Below are 22,248 nucleotides of genomic sequence, written 5' to 3' on the forward strand. Positions count from 1 at the left end.
ACGAGGTGTCCAACCCTGAACGCCTTCTTTTGCACCCTTGAATTATAGTATCTTGCGGCTCGTTGGTGATATGTTGCCAGCCTCAGTTGTACCCTTTCTCTCCTTGCTTCCAACAGGTCCAAATTTCTGACTAATGATGCTATGTTAGCCTGGTCATCATATGCTTGTATGCAGATGGAGTTAATCTTCATTTCTTTTGGGAGGACAGCATTGCAGCCATAGGCTAAGGTGAAAGGTGTAGTGTCCCAAATTTGCTAATTAGGCTTAGGGCCTCGATTAGTGTGCCTGGAGGGTAATAAGTGATTTAATATTATAATATGTGAATTTGTATGAATATGTGATTAGAGATGCATATTTTGGTGAATTAAATATGCATGTGGGCCCCATTTGGTTGTTAGGGGCATGTTTGTAATTTTAGCCCCTTGAGGGCATAAATGTGATAATTGTAATAATTGTGATATATCTGTGTTGCACGATCCGAGAAAGTCATAGGGAGCGGTTTAGCTAGAAAGTCACAACGGGGTCGAATGCTTGACTCGAGGCGAGTCGAGGGGTATTTCGGGCGTTAGGCGCTTTAAGGGGTTATCAGGTTATGGAAATAAATATTTGGAGATATATTTGAGGTTAGAATGGTTAAAAGGAATATTGAAGAAATTTACCATTTTTCCCCCCGGGACGTTTTTGGCACCTCGAGCCTTTGAGGTAACCTTAGAAACATAAGTAAAATAAAACAAAACCAAAGAAGCTTTTAGAAAATTAGGAACTGACCCTCTTTCTTCCTCTCTCTCTTGGAGTTTTCTCCCATTGGAAACTTGGAGCATTTTGGTGGAAACTAACCAAAGAATAAGGATTTTGAGCTGGGATTTTTGGGAGCTAGAAGCTTGGAGCTTAGGAAACTAATCTAGGGGCACAACTCAGCTCAAGGTAAGATCTTAACTTAGTGAATTGTATTGAATTGCTGCTGGTATTTTAGAGTTTGCATGTGAGTAAAGTTGTGAATTGCTCTTGATTATTTGGGTGAGTTTTGGGGTTAGTTTCTATTGGGTATTGCTGCTAGGATTACTCTCGAAATGTTGTGAAGATTGAGTGGGATTGCTGGGTTGATTTTGGGGTAAATTGGCTGGGTTGTCATGGAAAAAATGGAGGATTTTTCTGGGTTTGAAGGGTCGGGCTGCGGCATTGTTCTTGCTGAGCCGCGGCCCTGTAGAGCATTTTGGTGGCCAGGATGAAGGGCGGGCCGCGGCATGCCCTTGCTTGGGCCGTGGCGCGCCTGCCCTGATCTGTGGTTGGTCTCTAGTTGGGGGTGGGCCGCGGCATATCCTCATGGGGCCACGACGCTTAGTGCATTTTTGGGCTTTAAAGAGGTTTTAGGCTTAGGAATCCAAAAGTTAAGGCTCGGGATGGATTTTATCACCCGGATTGATAGAATTCAAGGTCGCGGAGATTAGAATTATGACCCAAAGTTATTTAATGGATTAGAACTTGATGGATGGATATTGTTTGTGTGTTGTGACTAGGGTTTCAGCGAGGCTGGGACTAGGGGACTGTGCTCGGGACATCGGTGCTTGGAAAGCTCGGGACACAGGTAAGAAAACTATTGTACCCATAGAGCAGGGAGAGGCCCTATAGCTTGTGTTGTAAGGCGTAGCCCCATTGATTGAATTTATACGTGTTTAAGTATCTGCTTAATTATGCTATGTGTGCATATATGTGAATGAATGGCAAGAGCCAAAAATGACGAGGGCCGGGAACGGGAAGGGGCCGGGAGCAGCGTTTAGCACGCGGGGTGTGAGTTTCCAGGGCGAGACCCTAAAGGATACCTGGGATGGCATGGCCGTACGTGTTTAACCTGATGATGGCTTGTTTATATGTTGAATGTTAAATATGCATATGTTATCAACTTATGAGGGTTTTGTTGCTGGGCTTCTGCTCACGGGTGCTCTATGGTGCAGGTAAGGGCAAGGGGAAAGTCAACCAACCATGAGTACAGAGAGCGTGAAGCAGGGCGTACATGTTTGGCCTGCCTGGCTGCCACGACCAGAGGTATATTGGGAGATGATTGTACTAAACCTAGATTTTGTCGTTTAGCTGACTCTGGTTATATGTTTGTGTTGTAAATATTTCTAAACCGTACTTGGCATCCCAAATGTTAAATGCTTTACGCTTTTCAATGAATGGAATTGTTTTCAAAGTATCCGACTCTGTTTATGGTTTAATTACACTTTTGTCTGAAAACCTCGATTAGTGAGTTAATTGCACGTTTTAAACTCAATTAGTAATGGCTCTAAGGAAGTAGGGCATTATAACTTGGTATCAGAGCCAGATTTATGGTTTCTGGAGATTGACCAAACATGTATGCTCGTTGTCAGTGACAAGCTCGACTCAGGGTTGGTTGTTAATAATTGACTTATATGCTTGAATATGTGCTTAAATGCCTTGCTTGCCTACATATTTCATATAGAGCATGATGAATGAGTGAACATATGCATGATGCCAAGGCATGACCCATTGAGTGTGATATGTTATTTGTATGTTTTGTGGGTTGTTGTTTATGGTTGACTGTTATGATCTGAGATGTGGTTTTGGATGTTGTTATCATGCCTGATGAGCGGCGTTGTTGATTGAAGGCATAATTGTTGAGATGCCTCGACAATCATCGAGACTCTGCGGTAGTAGGGCTGAGGATGACAACCAGGGTCAGACCCTCCATGTAACGCCCTGGATAGCCAAGACCGCTACACAGTGTACTTATAAAGGTGCAAGACTTGCTAATCAAGTCATGAGTTTTAAAACATGTCACTAAACATGTATGTGCTAGGGTTAAAAAGATTTTGGTTTCAAAAGTTACATTTTATATAATTAAACTATTATTTACGTGGGATCCCAGAAGAAACAAAGTTAAAAGTAGGCTTAAAGACTCCCAAAAGTACATGAGTAATCATTAGCCATACTAAGGCAAAATAGACAGTCTTTGGGTTTCGCGTCCCTGCCTAAACCTCAACCGTGGCGGTTGAGCAGCTGGCCATGTACATTCCACCCTCTGAGCTCTCCAATCAAGGATGATCCAACTTGCCCTTGCCTTTACCTGCACCATGTAGCACCTGTGAGCCAAGGCCTAGCAAGAAAACATGAAATGCAACACGATCAATGATATCAGATAGTAAAATTTACCAAGCATGAACTTTCATCAAATAATCCACATACTATCATTCATCATATATTCAGAATCATGGATGCAATCAAACACTTATAACATCTATATCACATAATAATCAGGGCCGACAATGTTGGCCGCACCCTCTGTTTATTCCACTGACTCCGGCCCGCTTAAACCGAGCTCAGTGCATATTAAACTGTCCTCGGCTACCAGTGGCCGAGCCGCGCCTTGTGCGCTAGTGTAACCCTTGGCACCCTTAGGTCGGTTGTTCTCTAAATGGCTTGCATGGAATAATACCATCTTTTCAAGCATTCACAATAGGGAACCCTTAGTCCCGCCACACATATTCAACCAGGTGCAGTTTTCTTGCCTTTGATCTTTGCAGTTATTATTTACGAGCAACACTCCTCAAGCACGATCCGTTCCCGAGCCTAAGCTTTATCACTTAGTCACAACCAAAGTATAATGTTCCATTAATATCCAAATATAGGTTTTTCAGGTTCAAAACTAACTTCTGGGAAATCGAATCCTGCCAAGCATGGTGGTGAAAATGATCTCGAGCATTCTAGACCACATTCCCATGCCTAAAGTCCCTAAAAGTTCAAGTGCATAACTAAGGGCTGCGGCCCTTCAGGCTTAGCCGTGGCCCTCGCCTTAAACAGAGCCAAGAACCACCCCTGAAAGAGGACACGGGTCACGGCCCTTGCCTTGGGCGCCGCGGCGCTCACCTTTTGCCGAGCCCTCTTGGCTCATCTCCATCCTAGGGCCACAGCGCTCTAGAACAGAGCTGCGACCCTTCCCTTCGAACCCAGAATTCCCACCATTTCTAGGCTTAAAACCCCATCCAAAACCACCCTTAAGCTCCCTATTTCAATACCCAACAATCCCAACACTTTTAGCATGACTTAAGCAACATAATTCCACAGAAAACACAACCTAACATACACTAGAATTCACTTTTCAATTTCTGAAACTCAAGAGCTATAAACACTTAAACCAGCCATTCAAACCCAAATTAAAACTTCTAAATCATGAATTGAGACTTACCTCTTCTGTTGGACCACTTCACCAAGCCAAAACCAAGCTAACACCCAAGCTTCCCTCCTTAATTCTGTCTTTAAACATCAAAACCATATTTATCTCAAAACCCAACCAAAACTCAGAATTTCTAACCACAGTAAAGGAAATTAAGTGCTTACCTTAGCCCTGATTTAGTTCTTGATTAATTTCCTGAGCTAAGCCTCCAAATCTCCACCTCAATTCTCAGAAATTCCCAGCTTGATTCACCAAATTCTCAATGGTTGCCTCTTTGTGTTTCCTTGAATGAGAGAGTAAAGAGAAGGCCTGAGAAAGAGTCAGTCTAATATTTCTGTCTACTGTTTTCCTTAAGTTTGTCTTACTTGTTAAGTTAATCCCAAGGCTCGAGGTGCCGGAACCGTCCCCGAGGGCAAAATGGTAAAATCCCCCAATATTCCCGCTTAGACTTCCTAACCTCAAATATATCTCCATATATTTATTTTCATAACCCGACAGTCTAAATAACTACCCAATACCTGAAATACCCTTGACTTATCTAAAGTCAACTGCTAAGCCTCGTTGTGGCTTTTTCCCCGCTAACTAGCTCTAGGATCGCCTTGAGTCGTGCTCTGCAGATTTACCCACATAATAATGTGGTTCTCACAATTACCATAGTCCCATATCATACAAAAGCCAATATAATCACACAAGCATCATTAACCATATAATCATGCATATAAATCAATATATTCATGCAAACCATATTTAACCCAATAATGCCCTCCCGGAACACTAATCAAGGTCCTTAAGCCTCATTAGCGAATTTGGGGTCGTTACACTCCACCTGTCCCATAGAATTGGCAACATATGTTTGTCGAAATGGAAGCAACACTACAACGAACAGAGAAAGAACTTTGATAGTTTAGGCAGCAGGCCCCTCCACAGGTCACTGGGTTGCCAATTTAGCAGGTTGTGGAGCCAGTGCCAGTTCAGCCTGTTATGGAGAACTAGTGGGAACCTTTGTATGAGAGGTTCAGAAAGCAGCATCCTCCCACCTTTGAGGGTGGACCAGACCCACTACAGGAAGAGCAGTGGATGAATATGATTCCCTTTATTCTGGATTTTATGAGGGTTGAGGGGAAGGAGTGGGTAGCTTGTGCCAGCTACATGTTCAGGGAGGATGCCCGAATCTGATGGGAAGTAGTGGTTCAGAGGAGGAATGTGGCAGTTATGACTTGGGAAGAATTCAGGAACATCTCCAACGAGAAATATTATAGTGTTGCAATTTGAGCTGCGAAGGTTGACAAGTTCATCAACCTGACTCAGAACTGGTTGACAGTTACTGAGTATGCTTTGAGATTTGACCGGTTGGTGAAATTCGTGCCGGATTTGGTGCTGACTAATGCGGCAAGGAGAGATAGATTTGTACGGGGGTTGAATGTTACAATCGCCCGTGATGTAAAGATCACCTTAGATCCAGTGACTACTACCTATGCTCAGGTTATGGACAAGGCCCTTACAGCTGAGGGGGCTGAGGACTAGATTTGGAGAGAAAGCGCTGTTAGGTGCGATTCCAGGAGGACAGTGCCTCCTTTTATTGGATCCAATCGGGGTAGTGGCTCTAGTGAGCAGAATAGAAGGGCCCCAGATTCTTTTATTCCTCCTAGTACAGATAGGAGGGCGCGGGGTACATTTAGTGGCCGACTGGGCGGAGGTGACAACTGGAGGAGTTTTCCAGTGTGTCCTCGGTGCCGGTGACGACACCACGGTGAGTGCAGGATTACGACCTACTTTATCTCTGGGAGTGCCAATCATCTAAAGAAGGACTACTCACATGCCAGGAAAGAGGAGCCAAAGCAGGGCGACAGTCTTGCTCCTGCCAGAGTGTTTACTTTGACTCAAACTGAGGTGGAGGCTAGCCCCTCGGTTGTGACAGGTCAGATTTATAGTGTTGGGTTTTCTTATACTGCATTATTTGATTCGGGAGCTACTCATTCATTTGTATATGATAGAATGATAGATTAGCTGTGTAGACCTAGTGTTTGTATGCTAGGGGTTTTCAGACTTTGTTGCCAACTAGGGAAGTGGTAGTCTCTAGGAGATGGATTAGAGCTTTACCAGTAGAGGTAGATGGTAGGGAGTTGTCTGTTGATCTAATTGAGCTTACGATGGATGAGTTCAATATGATCCTAGGGATGGATTAGCTTTCAAAGTATGGGGCGACGATTGACTGCAAGAGCATGATGGTGACTTTTGAACTAGAAGGGGAGGTACCCTTTGTATTTTTGGGGACAGTTAGTGGACCGTGAGTACCTATGACTTCAGCACTGAAGGCTAGAGACCTGATGCAGTAGGGTTGCATAGGATTCCTAGCAAATGTTGTGGATACCTCTAGGGTTGTGTCGGTTGGACTGGGGGAGACCAGATTGGTATGTGAGTTTCCAGATTTATTTCCAATGGATCTGCCAGGGTTGCCACTGCAGCGGGAGATTGATTTTGTTATAGAGTTGGTGCTAGGGGCAGACCCAGTATCTAGGACACCCTACAGAATGGCTCTGGCGGAGCTGAAGGAGTTGAAGATTCAGTTATAGGAGTTACTGGATTTGGGGTTCATTAGACTGAGTTTCTCGCCATGGGGTGCTCCCGTGTTGTTCGTCAAGAAAAAGGATGGATCTCTTAGGATGTGTATTGACTACAGGGCGCTGAATAATTTGACCATTAAGAACAAGTAACCACTGCCTAGGATCGACGATTTATTTGACCAGTTACAGGGAAGAATAGTGTTTTCCAAGATTGATCTTCAATCAGGTTACCATCAATTAAGGATCAAAGAAGAGGACATACCAAAGACCGCTTTTCGTACGAGGTATGGACACTATGAATTCCTGGTTATGTCCTTTGGATTACCCAATGCCCCAACAACTTTTATGGATATGATGAATAGGGTTTTCAAGGATTATCTGGATAAGTTTGTGATTGTGTTCATCGATGACATTCAGGTGTATTCTCAGTCAGAGACAAAGCATGACCAGCATCTACGTTTGGTATTGCAGTGATTAAGGGAGCATAGGTTATATGCTAAGTTCAGCAAGTGCAAGTTCTGGTTACCGCAAGTTACATTTCTGGGCCATATCGTTAGTAAGGAGGGGATTCTGGTTGACCCAAGTAAGATTAAGGCAGTGAGAGATTGGCCTAGATCGAGCAGTGTTCCTGAAGTAAGGAGTATTCTAGGATTGGCAAGATATTATCGTCGGTTTGTTGAGGGGTTCTCCAGGATAGCTACGCCATTGATAGTATTGACAAAGAAGAAGACAAAGTATGTTTTGACAGACAGATGTGAGAACAGTTTCAAAGAGTTGAAGCGGCGACTGATCACCGCGCCAGTGTTGAGTTGCCGATAGATAATGAGAATTTTGTGGTTTATTGTGATGCTTCCAAAGAGGGTTTAGGGTGTGTGCTGATGCAAGTTGGTAAGGTGATAGCCTACACATCGAGACAGCTAAAAGAGTATCAGTAGAGATATCCCATGCATGATCTGGAGTTGGCAGCGGTGGTATTCGCACTTAAGATTTGGAGACATTATCTATATGGTGATAAGTGCGAGATATACACCGACCATAAGAGTTTGAAGTACTTCTTTACTCAGAAGGATCTAAATATGCGCCAGAGATGGTGGCTGGAGTTGGTAAAGGATTATGATTGTGACATCCTATACCATCCTAGGAAGGCTAATGCAATGGCTGATGCATTGAGTCGGAAAGGCCCAGGACAGTTGTTCAGTTCGAGACAAATATCCGATAAGCTAGTGGAGGAGATGACTAGAGCGGGTATAGAGTTGGTGGTTGGTCGGTTAGCCAACATCACTCTTCAGTCTACACTCCTTGAGAGGATCAAGGAGGCACATGGGAAGGATTCCCCGCTGATAGGTAACAGAGAGAACGTCTTAGTCGGAGCAGCTAAGGACTTCTCTTTCTCGGATATGGGGTTACTGAAGTACAACAGTCGAATTTGTGTTCCGATGGATTCTGATATCCGGCAGGAGATCTTGGATGAATCGCATACCACTCCCTATTCCTTTCATCCAGGTATGATTAAGATGTACCAAGATTTGAGAGCTTTGTATTGGTGGTCGGGCATGAAGAGGGATGTGGTGGATTATGTGGCGAAGTGTTTAACTTGTCCGCAGGTCAAGGCTGAACATCAGAGGCCAGCAGAGTTGCTGCAGCCTCTGGGGATTCCAGAGTGGAAGTGGTTGGTTTGCCGAAGACCGTGGGACAACATGACTTGGTGTGGGTGATTGTGGATAGGTATACCAAGTCTGCTCACTTTTTACCCGTCACGACGACTTATAACGTGGTGCACTATGTTGAGTTATATGTGAAGGAAATTGTTCAACTTCATGGGGCTCCGAGGTCGATAGTATCCGATAGGGACCCTTCCTTCACCTCCATGTTTTGGGAGAGTTTGCAGAAGGCTATGGGCACACAGTTACGGTTTAGTACCGCTTATCATCCTCAGATAGATGGATAGTCTGAGAGGACGATTCAGATACTGGAGGATATGCTACGAGCCTGTGTGCTAGATTTTGGGGGATCTTGGAGTAAGTATCTCCCTTCGATTGAGTTCTCGTACAATAACAGTTATCAGGCGGCTATCGAAGTGGCTCTGTATGAGATGCTTTATGGGAGGAAGTGCAGATCACCTATCCATTGGGATGAGACGGGTGAGTGGAGTTATTTGGGTCCTGAAAATGTTCAGAGGACCAATGAAGCGATTGAGAAGATTAGAGCTCGAATGCTTGCCTCCCAGAGTCACCAGAAGAGTTACTCAAACTTGAGACGCAGGAGCGTGGAGTTTCAGGTCGGTGACCATGTGTTTCTTAGAGTTTCACCTTTGAGGGTAGTGAAACGGTTTGGTGTTCGGGGCAAGTTGAGCCCTAGGTTTGTTGGCCCCTTTGAGATACTAGAGCAGGTTGGAGAGGTAGCTTACAGACTGGCAATGCTTCCAGCCTTATCATGGGTTCATAATGTTTTCCACGTATCCATGCCCCGGAAGTATGTATCTGATTCAACGCATATACTGAGTTATGATAATTTGGAGCTGGATCAGGATTTGTCTTATGAGGAAAAGTCGGTTCAGATTCTTGACCGGAAGGATAAAGTCTTGCGGAGCAAGACCATCGCCTTGGTGAAAGTGTTGTGGAGGAACTGCAAAGTTGAGGAGGTGACATGGGTACTTGAATCAGAAATGCAGAGTGGTATCCCGACTTATTCAGGTAATTTCGAGGACAAAATTTCTGTAAGGAGGGGATAGTTGTAGCGTCCCAAATTTGCAAATTAGGCTTAGGGCCTCGATTAGTGTGGTTGGAGGGCAATAAGTGATTTAATATTATAATATGTGAATTTGTATGAATTTGTGACTTGAGATGCATGTTTAGGTGAATTAAATATGCATGTGGGCCCTGTTTGATTGTTAGAGGCATGTTTGTAATTTTATCCCGTTCAGGCATAAATATGATAATTGTAGTAATGGTGATATACTTGTGATATATTTGTGTTGCACGATCTAAGACAATCCTAGGGAGCGGCTTAGTTAGAAAGTCACAACAGGGTTGAATGCCTAACTCGAGGCGAGTCGAGGGGTATTTCGGGCGTTAGGCGTTTTATGGGCTTATCGGGTTATGGAAATAAATATTTGGAGATATATTTGAGGTTAGATGGTTAGGAGGGAATATTGGGGAAATTTACCATTTTTCCCTCGGGGACATTTTTGGCACCCCGAGCCTTTGAGGTAACCTTAGAAACTTAAGTTAAATAAAACAAAACCAAAGAAGCTTTTAGAAAATCAGGAACCGACCCTCTTTCTTCCTCTCTCTCTTGGAGTTTTCTCCCTTTGGAAACATGGAGCATTTTGGTGGAAACTAACAAAAGATTAAGGATTTTGAGATGGGATTTTTTGGAGCTAGAAGCTTGGAGCTTATGGAACTAATCCAGGGGCATAACTCAGCTCAAGGTAAGCTCTTAACTTAGTGAATTGTATTGAATTTCTGCTGGTATTTTAGAGTTTGCATGTGAGTAAAGTTGTGAATTGCTCTTGATTATTTGGGTGAGTTTTGGGGTTAGTTTCTGTTGGGTTTTACTGTTGGGATTACTCTGGAAATGTTGTCATGATTGAGTGGGATTGTTGGGTTGATTTTGGGGTGAATTGGCTGGGTTTTCGTCGCAAAAATGGAGGATTTTTTTGGGTTTGAAGGGTGGCCAGGAAGAAGGGCAGGCTGCGGCATGCCCGTGCTTGAGCATGGTTCTGAAGATTCTCGATTTTATCCAATCCTTCACATTCATCAATTGCCTGACCATATATATTGACTCAGCCATTTAGTCCCATTTCTTTGTCTGCCTCACCCACCTTCAGAATGTTCTCCAGACCCTCAAGGCATACAGTTACAATCCTTGCGTCTGGACAGTTTAGGAGATCACAGAGTGGGCCGATGCAACCTTGGCTAACAAGAAATCTGCAAGGCAATGTCCATGTTAGTGAAATATCATGCCAAATGCATTACAACTATAATAGCTATATATTAGATGAATCTTTCTACAACAGAAGTGCATCAGGACTAGAATTTCTTATATCTATATATATATATATTAAATTACACGAGTCAACTCAAATTTTATATATTTTCTCTTTTTTTTTTGGTTGTAACAGAAGTGCATGTGTAAACAAGAAAGGAAGCACAAGTATATACTGGATTTGTTCATGAGAGCCACCGGAAGTGGCATTAGAGATGGCCCATGCAGCCTCCTTTTTTATATCGAACTCTGAATGTTGGAGAAGATGTACAAGCGGGTGAATGATATTGGCCTCAATTACAGACTGCAAAACCGAATTTAACAGAAAAAATTACAAGCCGATCATCATACTTGGAGTTAAATTAGGCCAAAATAGTCACCATAATTGACAGCTTGGACTCTCCCAAGGTGCCAAACCCACCACCCATGTGTTAAAGGGACGGGAAAGAAAAAGAAAACACTAAGTTTATATAAATTGCAATACTACCCAGAAGAATGGTAATGGAACAAAAATATGGATCTCTTGAAGAGAAAAGTGTGTGTATATATATATAAACAACCCTATACGTAAAAACAGAGTAAAACAAAAAATAATGAAGCCTGGCAAATCTTTTTTTTTTCCATCAATGATTCAATGTCAGAAGCTTCTCTCTTTTTCCTTAGTGAGCTTGGTAGGTTATGTGACTTTAATACCTAAACTTCCCCATCTAGAAGTTGTGCCATTACAATAAGATTCATCAGTTTGGAATCAAGGTTAATTGACCAACAAAAGATACATTGGAAACTTGATGATTAAAGTTTGGATTCATTATCTCTCATCATTCTTAAACTAACTTAAGTTTGACAAAAATATAAGTAAAACTTCGAGATAGAATTTAATACCTGTATTTGAGCTTTATTACCAGCAGTAATATTTGAGATCGTCCAACAAGCTTGATTGTGTAAGGAGTTGAAAGAGGCAAGGGAGCACTTGATTGTCAATTACAAACTGGAAAATTACAAAGCAGGTTATTCTATTGATATGTTTAAGCAGGGAAGCAGAAATCATTCGATTGATAATTACCAAAAAAAGCAAGGAGATAAGACCCTAGAAGTTTAATATATACTATTTTAAATGTAATTGCTTTACACAATCTAAAGATTATAACAATGTAATCAAATCACCGGTAAAAAGATAACTGATTTGTGGCATTAACTTTACCAAAATTAGCACCAAAAAGGTACTATTTCCATAATAACTTGCATTAGGTAAGCTTTTAAGGAACTTAAATAAAGGTTTATAAATAATGCCAAAAGAACAGAAAAGCCAACACATCATCTAGGAAACAAATTGACCACAAGTTTATTAAACAACAATAAAAAAATTACCCAGCAGAGCAGACTACAGAAAGAAACTAGGCAGTGCATGGCTTATGTGTGGTTAATACCTGAGTCTGAGAATCATCACCAGTGACAATATTACCCACAGTCCGAAGAGCTGGTACAAGAACTGTAGGTGATGGATGCCTTTAAAATAAATTATTATGAAAAGAAACGATGTTAGATAGAGAAACGAGAAACCTAGGCCAATAACAATTCCTAAAACTAGCACAAATAGAAACAACAAGCATATACAGACATATAACATACTAACATATGTTCTCACAATTACTTTTTTTATTATTATTTTTTGTAAACCCCACTTTGTCAAAAAAGAAACATATGGTTAAGAATTATTTCATGAAAACATATGGTTATAAAGTTTACAAGTAAAAAGAACTTACATCAGAAGTTCCACAAGCCATGGACAGACACCTGATTCAATCACAACTTGTATTTTGTCGTTGGGGCCATCTGAGAGATAAGAAAGAGCCCAGCAGGCATCCGTCAAAACTTCTTCATCATTCAGGAAAATAAGCTGCCGAAGAACTGGTAATGCAGGCTTAACCTGAGAGGCACCAAGATAAGCATTATTAACGATAGCTACATTTCCATGGTAAACATTCAACCGCATAGTGCACATAAATGATACTACCAGACATCTCAAAAGGATAAAAAAATAAAAAACAAAAATAGAGAAATGCAACCACCTGATCAAATGGTGTAGGAGGCTTGCCACGGCAGAAGTTAGATAAAGTCCACGTAGCATTCCTTAGCGGATAGCTTCGAGTGCTCATTTAATTGAACTAATAAAGGAACAAGAGCCCCGTGACTAAGAACAAGATCCCTACAACTTGGTGAGTCTCCAGAAACATTACCTAAAGCCCATACACCCTATTCATGACGAGAATGTGTGTATAGAAGATCATAATTGTAGTACACAGAAAAATTGAATGTTAACACAAAAAGGGAAGAATAATTAAGCAACAGGAAACCTTTAGAATATAACAAACGAGAGTTATCATTAAAATTTTTATAAATAAATTAGCCCAAGAAGATTATTGCCAGAAAATGTAAGTGATCAATTAAGTTTGACCATATCAGAAAAAACATAATTCATATTTAGTTAAAACAGTTGAGAAATATTTGTTGCAACTCACATTAGGTAAACTGAATAGAAAGCTACCTGCTCTCTGACATCGTCACTGCCAGAACTAAGAAGTTGCACAAACATGGGGACAACACCATTATCGATAACAACCCGTGTATGCTCTGATGTTCCAGATGCAACATTGGTCAAAGCCCATGCAGCCTCAAATTGTAATTATAATAGTGTTAGGCCAAGCATCCATCTATCTCCTTTAAAAATTAATCTGACTAAAACAGAAAATATTAAAATTAAGCAAAAACAACAAGGTGCTCCTACTTGCAATTGAGGCACTTCATTCCTTCCAAGAAAGTCAACAAACCGAGGCACCACGCCTGCCTTAATAATTTCATCAATTGGAGGGTTGTGCTCTGCATAAAAGACATACCAAAGTAAGAACTAAATGGATATACTCCTAATAGTTCAATCATAGATATTACGACCAGCTCCCCTACCAATTGATAATAGCTTTCTAAACTGAGTAGTTGCCTCTAATTGTAAAGCAGAATCATCAGACCATACTCCCTGAACCATCGCAGGAATACTTTCCAACTGCTCAGAAAACATTGAACATAATGATCCAATCAAAAAGCAACAAGAGAAAATGATAAAACTCAACTCTCTGAAAACATCTCATAAATGGATGTTTTTAATCAATTGTTTGCCACATCATTTATTTCTCACTCAAACAAAACACGAATGCTTAACGAATACTTGGAAATAAACCTTGGCAATGGTCGACCAACCATATCTCCAAATTATTATTCTTATCTATCATCTCAAAACCTCATTTCAAAAAGTAGTTTCAAGCTTTCAGCTTGACACTAACTTGAGCTAGACATTTAGCCTCTCCAAAAACAAAAATATATTATATTACAATAATGAAACCATGAATTTCAAACTTGTCTTTTCAAATGCAACAAAAAAAAAAAATAGCTATTGAACCTTCAGTTTCACTCTCCATCCCTTTTTCCCAAACAATCAAGAGCTAAACCCATATACTAATGCAGAAAAAGACAACCCCACAACATCGGCGTTCCCATTTCAATGGTATTTGGAAATTGAATTCAAGTTTCAAATCAATAAAGGAAATCAGAAACCCTTCTCCTATCAATCATACTGAATGTTTTGTTTTAAAAATAGCAACAATCAAAGGTTCGTACTTCCATTTCGGATTTCAACCACAAATCCGAACAGAAAGACCTAATTGGGATGGAGAAAAGTGGAAAACGGAAACTAAAATCAATCAACATCAGGATTTGAAAAATAATAAAAAACCATTTATTCAAATGAAAATCTGAATCGAAATTCTCGAAATGGGGAACGTACCCTCTTCTCCAAAACGGCTGCATTCTGACTGCCTTTCTCCATGGTAGGAATTGCAGCGCCATGAACATGTAAAGATTCGGCATGACGGTAGTTGGGAGCGCCATCGATTTGAGACAATTGTTTGTTCTGGCAGCCAGGAAAGTGGTCGCTCTTCAGAATCTTCTTCTTCCCGAGCACTGATCCTCCCCTCAGCTTCATCACTTGCTCCGGCTCCTTTTAGGAGATTTGAGAGAGTGAGGAGTTTGGAGACCGTACCAAGTCGAAGAAATGGGTCTCTTCTTTGTGTCGAAATGTTGAAGGAAATGGGTCTCTGTTCTTTGTTGAAGAAATGTTGAAGGAAATGAAAAAAAAAAGCTAAGTGGCGGGATGGCTAAATAAATTACCGCCCTTGATTTCATTTTTTATTAGTATTATATTCATGTGTTACGGAAATGGATATTTGGTGTAGTGAGATTGTAACGCCCTGGCTACCCCAGAACAGTTACGAAGAACGGTGAACCGGAAATTTGACCCGCTACCCGAGTCCTTTGGTTAAGGTAGAAAACCAGTAAAAAGGTAAGGGTACATTTCATTAAGTAAATAAACTGCTCATGAGCCTTTTAAAATGTTTACAAGTAGTTCGTAATACAAAAGAGTCGCTACAGTTCCAAATTTACAAACTCCGCCGGCCTAAGCGGCAAAAATAGGGTAAACCCCTAGTTCCTCTGAGAACTCCTTGACCGTGGCGGTCAAGCGGCCCTGTATGTACATCACACCGCCCAAGCTCTCCACTCAAGGCTGGCCAAGCTTTTCCTTTCCTTTACCTGCACCACATAGCACCCATGAGCCAAGGCCCAGCAAGAAAACACAATAGAATACGATATAATATCAACAACGATCATAATAATCATCCGGGACTATCAGTCCAACGAATAGGTGACAATAGCCAAAAGTCACAGTGATGAGCATCGCTCCCTCTAGCCATGTGACGATAGGGTCACCAGGGCTTAATCGATAAATGTTTCGTTCATAAGTTTGCTCAGGACAGGTGCATCGTGATTGGTCACCACCATAACCTTCCTCACGACTCTAGAGTCGAAACTATGGACAACGTCCCTTACCCACGTGACAAACAGTCACCGGGGTCATATACCTTGGCTATAGTCATCTGGTCGTAGACCAGGCAAGCACTTATAAGTTCTTCGACCTTAGGGTCGGTCCCACATTAATGCCATAGAGCCATTCAATGCGTAATCGTCGACTTTAGAGTCGGTCCCTGACTAGTCAGTGTCTTTAACAGGTAATCAGCATTCATTAGCATTTAGTATGCAATCCACGTTCACAGATCAACCAACATGCCTCAATATCAAACCATGCATGTCATATACCTGTACAGGGTGCAACTGTATCCATACACTGTTTTCTTACCTCAAGTTCGAGCGAGAAGTATGATAAAGACGACCCCTGAGAACGATCGGTCTTTTAGTTCCTTAGCGGTTACCTAATCACAACCAATTATAACCTCCATTAATGAGAATCCACAATAATAGGGTCTTAACCTAAGCACCACCCTCGGGACCTCGAAACATGCCCACACGGTGAGTAGAATCGATCCCGGGCCTTAAGGATTGAAACCCCAAGTCAAAAACCCTTAAAAACACTCAAAACGGGGTTTGGAAGGAACAGGGTAGCGCTACAGCGCTCAACCCCTAGCGCCACAGCGCTCTACTCAGAACCTCCCAAAAGCCAAAAAGCCTCCTGAGGAGCGCTATAGCGCCCTAGGGTGGGCGCTGTAGCGCTACCTCCAGCCCAAAACTTCTCTGAACCGACCTTCTTCATCTCCTTCGTTTCTAACTCGATCTCCAAGTTTCCAAAGCCTATTCTTGATGCAAAATGAACCCAAAAACCATCCCAACACACCCCAAACATCACAAGCATGGGAACCCTAGCCAAAACTCCCAAAAAAACCCATGAATTCACCCTAAACATTTCAGCTGCAAAACAAAACTAAAACAGAGCAAACCAGAGAAACTATGGTTAGAAACTTACCCAAAGCTTGGCTTATGAAGCTCTTCAATGATGGAACACACTCCCAAACTCCCAAGGCTTGCATCCTAAGCTTGAATCCTCAAAATTGGTTCAGAAACCACAAAGAACAGTGAGGAGAAGAAGGTACGGGAGAACTCTCAAAGATACTCTGTTTTCCATCACCTTTTCAGCTAAATAAGGTTATATCTATCCTAGGGTGAAATGTCCATTTTACCCCTAGGTCAATTAATGGTTTCTAAAGACTTCCAAGGGCATTTTTGGTACTTCCCTCCTAATTCGTTAATCATAATTAACGCTCTCCAATTCCCGCTATTCTCAAAAATCATAAACACCAATAATTCACATCCCGTTACCCTTTATCTCCCGGTAACGCTCTAATCATCAAAATCACCTCGAGACTCAACCCAAGTCCCGGCACTTAAACCTGTTGTGACTAAACCGCTAATCAATAACCTACGATCGTCTCATGTCGAACAGCTCGAACAAACCCACATCATAATGTGGTCTCACATATATGATTGACATGCATACAATTAACATTATATTATAATATAATTCTCATAAACATACATAAACACGTTAAATGGCAAAATTAAACAATTATGGCCCTCCCGGCCTACAAATCCAGCCGTTAAACCACATTAGGGAATCCGGGGCATTACAACTATCCCCTCCTTACAGAAATTTCGTCCTCGAAATTTACCTGAACAGCTCGGGATACTGACTCCGCATATCAGACTCCAGCTCCCAGGTCGCCTCCTCGACCTTGCTGTTCCTCCACAATACCTTAACCAAAGGTATCGTCTTGTTCCTGAGGACTTTATCCTTCTGATCAAGTATCTGAACAGGCTGCTCCTCAAAGGAGAGATCTGGTTCAAGCTCCAGATCTTCATAACTCAAGACATGTCTCTCATCAGATACGTACCTCCGAAGAGCGGATACATGAAATACATTATGCACGGCCGACAACGCTGGAGGCAAAGCTAGTCTATAAGCCGCTTGACCAATCCTCTCCAGGATCTCAAATGGACCTACAAACCTGGGACTCAGCTTGCCTTTCCTCCCAAACCTTCTCACCCCTTTCCATGGCGAGACTCTGAGGAAAACATAGTCCCCTACCTGAAACTCTACGTTCCTGGGCTTGGGATCTGCATAGCTCTTCTGTCTACTCTGAGAGGTAAGCATCCGAGCTCTAATTTTATCAATGGCCTCACTGGTCCTCTGAACTGCCTCAGGACCTAAGTATCTCCTTTCACCTGTCTCATCCCAATGAATGGGAGATCTACACTTCCTACCATATAGCATCTCATAAGGTGCAACTCCAATGGTAGACTGATAACTGTTATTATAGGAGAACTCTATCAAAGGTAGATACTTACTCCATGAACCACCAAAATCCAGTACACATGCTCGCAGCATGTCTTCTAATATCTGGATCGTCCTCTCAGACTGCCCATCCGTCTGAGGATGATAAGCTGTACTGAACTTCAGTTGTGTACCCATGGCTGTCTGTAAACTCTTCCAAAACTTGGAAGTGAACGTAGGGTCCCGACCAGACACGATCGACCTAGGAGCTCCATGGAGGCGCACGATCTCTCTCACATAGAGATCTGCATACTGGTCAACAGTATAAGTAGTCCTCACTGGTAGAAAGTGAGCTGACTTGGTATAGCGATCCACTATCACCCAAATGGAATCATGCTGACCAACAGTCCTGGGCAAGCCCACCACAAAATCCATTGTGATGTCCTCCCACTTCCACTCCGGGATATGCAGAGGCTGCAATAACCCTGCCGGCCTCCGATGCTCAGCCTTGACCTGTTGACAAGTCAAGCACTTAGCCACGTACTCTACTACATCTCTCTTTATCCCTGGCCACCAGTACAATGATCTCACATCCTAATACATCTTCGTGGTGCCTGGATGCAAAGAGTAAGGTGTAGTATGAGATTCGTCCAGAATCTCCCGCCTCAACGCAGTGTCTAACGGAACACATATCCATCCCTTGTATCTCAATAACCCCAAATCAGACACTGTATAATCCTTGGATACTCCAGCCAAGACATCCTCTCTAATCCTGATCAGCTGTGGATCACTCAACTGACCCTCTTTAATCCTCTCTAGCAGCGTAGACTGTAGCATAACATTGGCCAACTGGCCCACCAGCAACTCTATACCAGCTCTGGTCATATCATCAGCCAACTCTCTGGCTATCAGCCTAATACCATGAATCTGTCCCGGACCCTTCCGGCTTAAAGCATCAGCTACCACGTTGGCTTTCCCTGGGTGATACAAAATCTCACAATCATAATCTTTTACTAACTCTAGCCAACGCCTCTGCCTCATGTTCAAGTCCTTCTGAGTGAAGAAGTACTTCAGGCTCTTGTGGTCTATATAAATCTCACACTTCTCTCCATAGAGATAGTGCCTCCATATCTTTAAAGCAAAAACCACCGCCACCAACTCTAAATCATGTGTAGGATACCTCTTCTCGTACTCCTTCAGCTGGCGAGAAGCATAAGCTATAACTCTCTCTGATTGCATCAAAACACAGCCCAAACCCTGATGAGAAGCATCGCAGTATATCACAAACTTCTCCTGGTCTGTCGGAAGACTCAGAACTTGAGCTGTAATCAACCTCTGTTTCAACTCCTGGAAGCTGTTCTCACATTTGTCTGACCACACAAACTTCTGACCCTTGCGTGTCAACTCAGTAAACGAAGTAGTAATCTTTGAGAACCCCTCCACAAAACGCCTGTAATACCGTGCCAATCCAAGGAAACTTCTAACCTCAGAAGCATTCTTTGGCCTTGGCCAATCTCTGACCGTTTCAATCTTCGCTGGATCTACTTTAATCCCCTCCTTACTGACTATATGCCCAAGAAAGGACACTTGAGGCAACCAGAATTCACACTTCTTGAACTTTGCAAACAACCTGTGTTCCCTTAATCTCTGTAGAACCAACCTTAGATGCTGCTCATGCTCTAACTCAGTCTGAGAATATACCAGAATATCATCGATGAAGACGATCACAAACTGGTCTAAATAATCCTTGAACACTCTGTTCATCATATCCATGAAAGCGGTAGGGGCTTTAGTTAACCCAAATGACATAACTAGAAACTCATAATGCCCATACCTAGTGCGAAAAGCGGTCTTCGGTATATCTCCCTCCTTAACCCTCAACTGATGATAACCAGAACGAAGGTCGATCTTGGAGAATACCGTCTTTCCCTGCAACTGATCAAACAGATCATCTATTCTTGGCAAAGGATACCGATTCTTAATTGTCAACTTATTCAGTTCTCTGTAATCTATACACATCCCCAGAGAACCATCTTTCTTCTTCACAAACAGAACTGGCGTACCCCAAGGTGAAAAGCTAGGTCTGATAAAACCCAAGTCCAACAGCTCTTGCAACTGTACTTTTAATTCTTTCAACTCAGCTGGGGCCATTCTGTATGGTGCTCTAGACACTGGCTCCGTCCCTGGGGCCAATTCTATAACTAACTCAATCTCTCTGTGTGGTGGCAACCCTGGCAAATCCTCTGGAAACACGTCCAGAAACTCACACACCAGTCTAGTATCATCTGGTCTCACTGGCACGACCTGAGTGGTATCAACCACACTGGCTAAGAATCCAATGCAACCCCCTTGCAATAAATCCCTAGCCCTCAATACCGAAATCATAGGAATACGGGGTCCGTGCACAGCACCAACAAATACAAAAGGATCCTCACCTTCAAGCTCAAAGGTGACCATCTTCCTCCTGCAGTCAATGGTTGCCCCATACTTGGCCAACCAATCCATACCCAGTATCATATCAAAGTCAGTCATAACCAACTCTATAAGATCCATTGACAACTCTCTGCCCTCCACTATCACTGGCAAAGATCTGACCCATCTCCGGGATACAACCAACTCCCCAGTGGGTAACAAAGTACTAAACCCCACAGCATAGAAATCACAAGGTCTACACAATCTATCAATAACACTACTTGCAACAAAGGAATGTGTAGCACCAGAGTCAATCAATACATTATAAGCAGTTCCTGCGCTAAGAAGCTGACCTGTAACAACTGAGGGCGAAGCCTCAGATTTTGCTTGAGTCAAAGCAAACACTCACGCTGGGGCCGAGCTATCTGCCTTCCTGGGCTCTTCCTTTCTTGCCTTAGGGCAATCCTTTTTCAGATGACCTACTGCTCCACAAGAGAAGCAGGCCCTTGCCTTACACTCTCCCAAGTGATGCCTCTTGCATCTAGGACACTCGGGATAGGACTTCCAGGCTTCACTGCCCCCAGGACGACCTATTGTAATACCACGAGGTCTCCTGTCAGGACCTGGAACTGGGAAGGTGTCAGGAACCTTCCTCTTCTGATCACTGGGGCCAACACCCCTACCAGAACCCATAAATGGAGGACCTGGCCTCCTGAAATCCCTTCTGGCTGCACTTTCACGCCAGATCTTAATCTCTGCAGTTTCAGCTGTAAGCGCCTTCTCCACCACCTGTGCATAAGTAGTCACTCCTGCCACAGTGGTGATGCGCACATCTCGGGCTAACCTAGGCTGCAGCCCTTGCAAGAAACGCTCTCTCCTGGTCCCATCAGTGGGCACCAACTCCTTGGCAAACTTTGCCAACCGGTCAAACCTTAAGGCATACTCGGTCACTGATAAGTTTCCCTGAAGTAGCCTCATAAATTCATCAGCCTTCGCCGCTCTAATGGCGTCATTGTAGTACTTTTCATTAAACAAGGTCTGAAATTCCTCCCAGCTTAGGAGATTAACATCCTTGGTCTGGCCAACCACTTCCCACCAAATCCGGGCATCTTCCCGAAACATATAGGCAGCACAGGCCACCCTCTCATTACCAACTACCCTCATAAAGTCAAGCATAGTGGTAAGCATGCTCATCCATTGCTCAGCTTTGGTAGGATCGGCACTGCCTTCAAACACAGGACGTTGTTGTTTCCTGAACCGCTCATAAAGAGGTTCCAATCTGTTTTCAACCCCAGGCAGTGGCCCAATAACTGGCATCGACACAGAAGGTGCCTCTGCAACACTGGATACCACAGGCACTTGCTGTTGTCTTAGGAGACGAAGCTCCTCTCCCTGTTTTACCACTATAGCCTGCAAATCATCAAACAACTGTTGCCAGTTTGCAGGTGCTGGCTTTGGAACCTGAGATTGGTCATTCACTTGACCCTGACTGCTGTCATTATTCTGACCCTGAGCATTCCGGCCAGCCGAAGTGTCTGTCTGTTCTGGGTTCATTCTGTCACTGATACCTTACTGAAACAATAATCAATATGGCCAATCAGGTAGTAATAACCTAACCTCTTGCCGCCTTATGGTCCAAGAACAACAGACAACTATCACAGTCCACAGTCACTCAATATTCACAAGCAGATACATGTTTATGGCACTCAGCACTCAGCATGTATCACATAATAACTCATAAACAACCATACTAATAAGTAGGTGCTAGCAATCTCAGTACTAATCAGTACACATTTGCTGAAGATATGATGTTTCAGGGAACAGGCTCAACATAATATCTCATGCACACAGGTAAAGCATATATATCCCATTGACACAATTATACATGTAACCACATAATTAGTTACCAAACCGTGAGTCGAGCT

The 22,248-nt window shown here is 42.8% G+C and overlaps 1 protein-coding gene and 1 pseudogene across 1 annotated transcript; both read right to left on the reverse strand.

Moving 5' to 3' along the window:
* Positions 1-10,477: 10,477 nt before the first annotated feature.
* LOC133785100 (importin subunit alpha-4-like) lies at positions 10,478-13,336 on the reverse strand (annotated as a pseudogene).
* A 134-nt stretch (positions 13,337-13,470) lies between these two features.
* Positions 13,471-14,788, reverse strand: LOC133785101 (importin subunit alpha-4-like). Its single transcript, XM_062224359.1, has 4 exons — positions 14,579-14,788; positions 13,705-13,801; positions 13,529-13,620; positions 13,471-13,479 (listed from the first exon to the last, which is right to left on the reverse strand). The coding sequence occupies exons 1-4, from the start codon at positions 14,774-14,776 to the stop codon at positions 13,471-13,473; spliced, it is 396 nt and encodes a 131-aa protein (XP_062080343.1). The 5' UTR covers positions 14,777-14,788.
* Positions 14,789-22,248: the final 7,460 nt, after the last annotated feature.

Source organism: Humulus lupulus, chromosome 6 (genome assembly GCF_963169125.1).
Source record: "Humulus lupulus chromosome 6, drHumLupu1.1, whole genome shotgun sequence".
In the NCBI taxonomy this organism is placed as follows: Eukaryota; Viridiplantae; Streptophyta; class Magnoliopsida; order Rosales; family Cannabaceae; genus Humulus; species Humulus lupulus.